An 8,202-nucleotide genomic window follows, 5' to 3' on the forward strand; every position below is an offset into this window, starting at 1 on the left:
GTAAGCTCAGCTAACTTAAGACACTGTAGCAACTGATGCCTCAGTGTGTTTGATTTTAGCAGCTGACAGCAGCATTTATGAAGGAAACATATAAATATGGAGTACCTCACGTTGAAAGTTATGTATTATATATTTAATGTAACAGTGGAGATCTTGTTAGACACATGAATGTGTATAATTATAATAAATGCAAATGTTTTAGTTATCTTTTTCATGCTGTGACTTAAAGACCTGACAAAGAACCATTTCAGGGGAGGAAAAGTTTATTTGAGGACTCACAGTTTCCAGGTATCAGCAGGCTTCATTCTAGGGGCTTGAGGAGGCATCATTCCGCCATGGCAGAAGAGTGTGGTGAGGGAAACAGTTTCCATGAGGATCGGAAGAGAGATTCCACCTGCCAGATACAAAATATATAGCCCAAAGCCAAGACCCTGATGCCCCCCCCCTCCAGCCACACACTATTTGCCTTCAGTTACCACTTAGTTAATCCCTATGAGGGGATTAATTCACTGATTGAGTTAACACTTTCATAACCCAATAACATCTCATCCAAAGAACAACAACAAATAATATAAAAAAACTGGTTTATAGAAAAAAAGAATATGCAATGGGAAACTAGAATCTCCTTAGAGATTTGTGAATATTTATAATCATTTCCTTGATTATTAGTGATGTTGGACATATTTTAAATATATGTCTGGCCATTTATATGTCCTTGGGGAAATGCCTAGTCAAGTCCTTTTCCCATTTTAAGATCAATATATTTATTTTTTTAATTAAAATTTATTTTTTATTTTATTTTTATTTTTTTAAATAAATGACAGTGGAATGCATTACAATTCTTATCACACATATGCAGCACAATTTTTCATATCTCTGGTTGTATTTAAAGTATGTTGACACCAATTTGTGTCTTCATACATCTACTTTGGATAATGATGTCCATCACATTCCACCATCCTTGCTAATCCCCTCCCCCATCCCTTTCCCTCCCACCCCTCTGTCCTATCTAGAATTCATCTATTCCTCCAATGCTTCCCCTCCCTACCCCACTATGAGTCAGCCTACTTATATCAGAGAAAACATTTGAATTTGTTTTTTTGGGGGGTTGGCTAACTTCACATAGAATTATCTTCTCCAACACCATCCATTTACCTGCAAATGCCATGATTTTATTCTCTATTATTGCCGAGTAATATTCCATTGTGTATATACGCCACATATTTTTTATCCATTCATCCACTGAAGGGCATCTAGGTTGGCTCCACAGTTTTGCTATTGTGAATTGTGCTGATATAAACATTGAGGTGGCTGTGTCCCTGTAGTACGCTGACTTTAAGTCCTTTGTGTATAGAATGAGGAGAGGAATAGCTGGGTCAAATTCTTGTGCTAGAGGAGTCTTATAAAGGAATTTTGGGCCTAATCCCACATGATAAAGACTAGGGCCTACTTTTCCTTCTATTAGATGCAGTCTTTGGTTTAATTCCTAGGTCCTTGATCCATTTTGAGTTGAGTTTTGTGCATGGTGAGAGATAGGGTTTAATTTTATTTTGTTGCATATGGATTTCCAGTTTTCCCAGCACCATTTGTTGAAGATGCTATCTTTTCTCCAATGCATGTTTTTTGGCACCTTTGTCTAATATAAGATAAGTGTAGTTTTGTGGGTTACTCTCTGTGTCCTCTTTCTGTACCATTGGCCTACCAGTCTGTTTTGGTGCCAATACCATGCTGTTTTTGTTACTATTGCTCTATATTATAGTTTAAGATCTGGTATAGTGATGCCACCTGCTTCACTCTTCCTGCTTAGGATTGCTTTAGCTATTCTGGGTCTCTTATTTTTTCAGATGAATTTCATGATTACTTTTTCTATTTCTGTGAGGAATGCCATTGGGATTTTGATCAGAATTGCATTAAATCTGTATAGTGCTTTTGATAGTATGGTCATTTTAATAATATTAATTCTGCCTATCCATGAGCAAGGTAAATCTTTCCATCTTCTGAGGTCTTCTTTGATTTCTCTCTTTAGGGTTCTGTAGTTTTCATTGTATAGATCTTTCACCTCTTTCATTAAGTTGATTCCCAAGTATCTTATTATTATTTTTTTGAGGTTATTGTGAATGGGGTAGTTTTCCTCAATTCCTTCTCAGAGGCTTTGCCACAGATATACAGAAATGCCTTTGACTTATGTGTTTTGATTTTATATCCTGCTACCTTGATGAATTCATTTACTAGTTGTAGACCTTTTCTGGTTGTGTTTTTTGCATCTTCTAGGCATAGATTCATATTGTCAGCAAATAATAGTAATTTAAGTACTTCTTTTCCTATACATATCCCTTTAATTTCTTTCATCTGTCTAATTTCTCTGGCCAGTGTTTCAAGAACTATGTTGAATAGAAGTGGTGAAAGGGGCATCCCTGTCTTGTTCCAGTTTTCAGAGGGAATGGCTTCAATTTTTCTCCATTTAGAATGATGTTGGCCTGAGGCTTAGCATAGATAGCCTTTCCGATGTTGAGATGTGTTCCTGCTATTCCTAGTTTTTCTAGTGTTAGCCCTACAAAAAGAAGAACAAATCAGCAGCAAAAACAGTAGAAGGCAAGAAATAATTAAAGTTAGAGCTGAAATCAATGAAATCGAAACAAAAGAAACAATTGAAAAAAATCAACAAAACAAAAAGTTGCTTTTTTGAAAATAAATAAATAAAATTGACAGATCCTTAGTCACACTAATGAAGAGAAGGAGAGAGAGAACTTAAATCACCAGCCTACGTGATGAAAAAAGGTAATATTGGGGCTGGGGATATGGCTCAAGCGATAGTACACTCACCTGGCATGCGCTGGGCGCTGGGTTCAATCCTCAGTACCACATAAAAATAAAAATATAAAGATGTTGTGTCCACTGAAAACTAAACAATAAATATTAAAAATTCTCTCTCTTTCTCACTCTCTCTATCTTTAAAAAAGGTAATATCACAACAGACACTACAGAAATACAGAGGATAATTAGAAATTATTTTGAAATCTTATACTCCAATAAGATAGAAGACATTGAAGGCATTGACAAATTTCTTAAGTCATACAATTTGCCCAGATTGCTTCAGGAAGATATACACAATTTAAACAGACCAATATCAAGTGAGGAAATAGAAGACTCCATCAGAAGCTTACCAACCAAGAAAAGCCCAGGACCAGATGGATACACAGCCAAGTTCTACAAGACCTTTAAAGAAGAACTAATACCAATACTCTTCAATTTATTTCAGGAAATAGAAAAAGAGGCAGTAATTCCAAACTCATTCTGTGAGGTCAGTATGACCCTGATCCCCAAACCAGGCAAAGACACATCAAATAAAGAAAACTTCAAACCAATATCTCTAATGAATGTAGATGCAAAAATTCTCAATAAAATTCTGGCAAATCAAATACAAAAACATATCAAAAAGATTGTGCACCATGATCAAGTGGGATTCATCCCAGGGATGCAAGGTTGGTTCAACATATGGAAATCAATAAATGTAACATCAATAAACTTAAAGATAAGAATCATATCATCATCTTGATAGATGCAGAAAAAGCATCTGAAAAAATACAGCACCCCTTTATATTCAAAACATTTACAAAATTTTCTAGAGAATTTTTGCCATTATTTTTCACTGCTCAGCATTAGCCCCCCCCCCCCCCCTTTCTTAAGCAAGTTTTGAGACATCATTGTCAGGCCCTGCACTAAATGGAACTTTATTACCTCATTGTTAACTTTTCACACTCTGAATTGGTAGCACTGTATTGCCCGTTATTAATATTTTACAGTCAAAAGACTGCTGGCCCAGAGGACATGGACAGCTACTGAGTGGGTGGATATCACCACGACCACCATGTCTGGACTGTAAATCTCCTTCTCAGACTGTACCCCCTCCTCCTGCCAAAGAAACTGAAAGACCCAGATACTCATTGTTATGCACTGAATTATGTTTCCACAAAATTCATACGTGGAAGCCTCAATACTGACTAAGAATGTATTAGAGATTAGACCTTTAAAGAGGTGATTCAGTTGAAACAGGGTCTTTTGTGTGTCTCTCATCCAAAATGACCTGTGTTCATGTTAGAAGAGGAGATTAGGGCCCAGACAAGAGGCGGGCCATGTGAGGACACAGTGAGAAGATGACCAACTGCAAGACAAGGAGAGAGGCTCAGGAGAAGCCAAAGCTGCTGACACCTGGATATTTGGCTTAAATCCTCCAGAATTGTGAGAAAAATTTTTTGTTGTTTAGGTCACTGGGTCTGTGGTATTTTGTAGTACAATCCTAGCAAAATGGCACTTCATGTATGCAGTCTAGTGTGCAGGTGGATGTGGGTACTTGACTGGGACCCAGGAGTCAGGCGCATCATTTCCAATGCTGACTCAGGAGCCAGTTATGGAATAAATGAAAGATTCAGAGTTTCCTTTGGGGCAGTGGGAGTAATTACAATAACACAGGATGACAGGGCTGCAGAGACAGTGGAATTGCAGCTGCCTGAGCAGCCTTGCAGGCACCACCTGCAGAGTCCAGGGCTCAGAAGAGGAACCCATGGATGCTCAGAGGAGGGCTTCTCCAGACTGATTTTCTGTGCTGTGTTGATTTGGTAGATTTGAGCCCAGTTCCCTGAACCTATTGGGGATTTCCAGGCAAACCTGGTATTCACTAATTTGTTCCTTTTTAATTTAATCAAATCACAGTCCATTTCATTCTCACAAAATAAAAACTCTGTCTTATATACTTTCATTCCAACATTAGGCAAAAAAAAAAAGTCAGATCATCTTGAAGATACATTTGTAGAAATTGTAAGAGTGGCAAACTTAACAGTGCTTCTCAAAGGTATCCAGTAGTTTCTGGGTGCTGACATCCTTCCTTCATTGAGTTCTTACCAGAAATCAACTGTATCTACTTTTACTCTAAGCCAGAACCAGAATTCTATGCAGCCAGAGAATGGACTTTATTTCAGGTTCCTTCTGCGTCAGTTCTGCACACTTCACCATCCAGAGCCCATTCCATCAGAGGGATAATGTTGCCACCACCAGATGTCAGTATCTCCCTCTTCTTAGATCTTCTTTGAATCTGTGTGTGTATGTATATGTGTGTGTGTGTGTGTGCACGCACACACACATGTGCCCTTGCTTGCTTGCTTGCTGTTTGCATGTGTGTTCAAAACAAAGGATTGAGTTTGCTGCTGACTGGGTAAAATCGAGACTCTGGGAGTGGACTGGAAGACTAGATAAATGTTCAATAATGGGAATTCTTCTGACTGAGGGACTTGGCTCCTTTTTAGGTGCCAGAGCTGTGCCTCCTGTAATCCCAATAAGGAAGGAAGATGCAGAAACTCCTGGGAGTGTGTTTGGTGACTCTGTGGCTTCAGCTGGCCAGAGAGTGAGGGGCTGGTGGAGATGGGAATAGGGAGACCAGATTTGGAGGTAAAATCTTCCTATGATTTGGGGAATAGGATTTAAAAGTTCAGTAGTGACTTCTGGTCTCTGGCCTCATTTCTGCCTAGGGGTGAACAGCCAACAAGAAGAAGAGAGCCCTCGGGTCCTGAGCATCCAGGAGGGTGAAAATGCCACCATGAACCACAGTTACAAAAGTAGTACTACCACTCTGCAGTGGTACAGACAGGACTCAGGTAAAGGTCTTGCATTGGTGATTTTTATACGTTCAAATGAGAAAGAAAAACACAGTGGAAGACTAACAGCCACCCTGGACACCTCCACCCAAAGAAGCGTCCTGTCCATCACGGCTTCCCAGACTACAGATGCTGCCACTTACTTATGTGCTACAGATGCACAGTGATCAGCAGGCACCTGCAGCCCTGATGAACACCCTGCCAGGGCTGCTTCCCAGAGGCCCTAACCATGGGTGGACGTGGTGGTTTCACATCCTCCATGCAGTGGGAAGAAAGTCCTTTCAGATTTGTGGGGGTTTTTTAAAGCATTTTGGAATAGTCATGAGATATGGAAAGGGAACAGCAATGCCAGGCTCAGCTCTGCCCATCTTGGCTCCATGTCCTCAGGCTCATCCTCAGTGTAGGTGCCTTCTATATCCTCACTTGACTTGAAGGATTTTTATCACCGACTCCAAATGATTCTTTTTATTCTAATTTTATCAGAAAAAAGTAAGCCCTGAATACCAGCAGAGGACCAGGAAGGACTGCTCAGTATTGGAAGGTGTTTTGTTCAGTTGTTTTTTTTTTTTTTTTTGCTGTGACTAAAAAATCTGACCAGAACAATTTTAGAGAAGGAAAAACTTATTTGGGGACTCACAGTTTCAGAGGACTCAGTCCATAAAAGTCTGGCTCTTTTCCTTGATGCTTGATGTAAGGCAGAACATCATGGCAGAATAGTGTGGCAGAAGGAAGTGGCTCACATGATTAGGAAGCAGAGAGAGACTCCACTCACCAGAAACAAAATATATATTCCAATGCCAAACCCCCAAAGTCACACCTCCTCCAGCTGCACACTACCCACCTTCAGTTGCCACTTAGTTAATCACTATCAGGGGATTAATTCACTGATTGGGTTGAGGCTCTCACCACCCCATCATTTCTCCTGTAAACATTCTTGCATTGTTTCACATGTGAGGTTTTGGGGGACACCTCACATCTGGCTCTGACATTGAAACCTAATGTAAACTACACATTCTGGCTGACAGCGATGGGTCCATGAAGTTTCTTAAGTTACAACAAATGTATCTCTCTTTTGCAGGATGTTGATAGAGGGAAGCTATGTATGAAGGGGTCAATGTCACTTTGTGACTCAGGAGACATGATATGAAATTATTCATTAATAATACAGTATTTCTGGTGATTTTTGCCAGATTCCATGACTGGCAAGGTAGGACAAAATGTTGAGACTAAAAGTTTTACCTTCTTGTTAGAGAATCCAAACTCTGTTTTTACATTTTACCTTAATACCATCTGTAGGGAAAAAAAAAAGGCATATGGAAGACCAAAAGACATATGACCATGATAGCCCATGACTAGAGTTCATAATAACTTTAAGTCTTCCATTTTACATCAAAGAATATATTGAAAATGATCCAACCCAATAAATTTTACTAAGATAAAGCAGCTGCTCAGAGTTGTCAGGCATCTCCCACTATACAGGAAGCATGAGACAGGACCCAGGCAAACCTGCCCCATATCTGCTAACTGCATTTCCTGTTAGAGCAGATGCAGTGCATATCCCAGTAACTTTGCTTGTACCTCTTGAGCACCAGGTGCAGAATTAAGATCTGGATTTGGGACAAAACAGAACATTTCTCTCGGGGAAGAGCTACAACTATGCTGGCCACCAGCCTGCTGGGAGCAGCCATCGCCTCCATCTGTCTTGGTAAGGATGTGCACAAGCACAGGGCTCAGGCTCTTCTCAGCCCTTAAGGTCTGCAGAGACAATCTTTGTTTTCTGATGAGGTTCTGAGGGATGAGTAAAAGGCAATTGGATCAGAGTGCTGGGTCCTTAGTCACTCTATCTTTTTGACACACATAGCTCCAGATAAAGGATTAGTCTATTTCTTCTTCTCTCCTGCAGGAACCAGCATGGCCCAGAAGGTAATTCAAGCTCAGACTGCAATTTCTGTGTTGGAGAAGGAGGCTGTGACCTTGGACTGTGTGTATGAAACCAGTGATCCTACTTATTACTTATTCTGGTACAAACAAATACCCAGTGGGAAACTGACTCTCCTTATTCGTCAGGGCTCTTACAATGAGCAAAACACAAAAGAGGGTCGCTTTTCCCTCAGCTTTCAGAAGGCATCCAGTTCCATCCAGCTCACCATCAAAGCTTCACAGCTCATGGATGCAGCAGTGTATTTCTGTGCCCTGAGAGAGGCCACAGTGTGAGGGCTGCCTGTGGGAGTCCCACAAAAACCTCAAGAAGAGCTAGGGCCTCTGGGGGGAGACCCCACCACAGACAGGGAGGAGCAGGGGCTGTGTCAGCACAGGTGGGGGTTTGGCAAGGAAACCTGAGAGCTGTTCATATAGAATGTCCAGATGTTCACTTGTGAGAAGGATGTGTAGCTCATGTTCTATGTGATAGATTGAGATAGAACATCATGTTTTATAGCACATAAAAATTATTTTCAAAATAAAATTTAATGAGACCTTATTAATCTTATATTGATTTTATTGAGTTGAAAAAGTTTTCAAATTACCTTTATACCAAATGTATGATTTGGATTTG

General features: G+C 40.1%; 1 gene segment (V, D, J or C); it reads left to right on the forward strand.

The window, feature by feature from the left end:
- Positions 1 to 335: 335 nt before the first annotated feature.
- On the forward strand, positions 336 to 7,862 carry LOC139701368 (T cell receptor alpha variable 19-like). The segment is given in 3 exon segments: positions 336 to 351; positions 5,523 to 5,648; positions 7,552 to 7,862. Coding segments are annotated over 3 exon segments (453 nt in total).
- The last annotated feature ends 340 nt before the right edge of the window (positions 7,863 to 8,202 follow it).

The sequence above is a fragment of the Marmota flaviventris genome, chromosome 2, assembly GCF_047511675.1.
Source record: "Marmota flaviventris isolate mMarFla1 chromosome 2, mMarFla1.hap1, whole genome shotgun sequence".
In the NCBI taxonomy this organism is placed as follows: domain Eukaryota; kingdom Metazoa; phylum Chordata; class Mammalia; order Rodentia; family Sciuridae; genus Marmota; species Marmota flaviventris.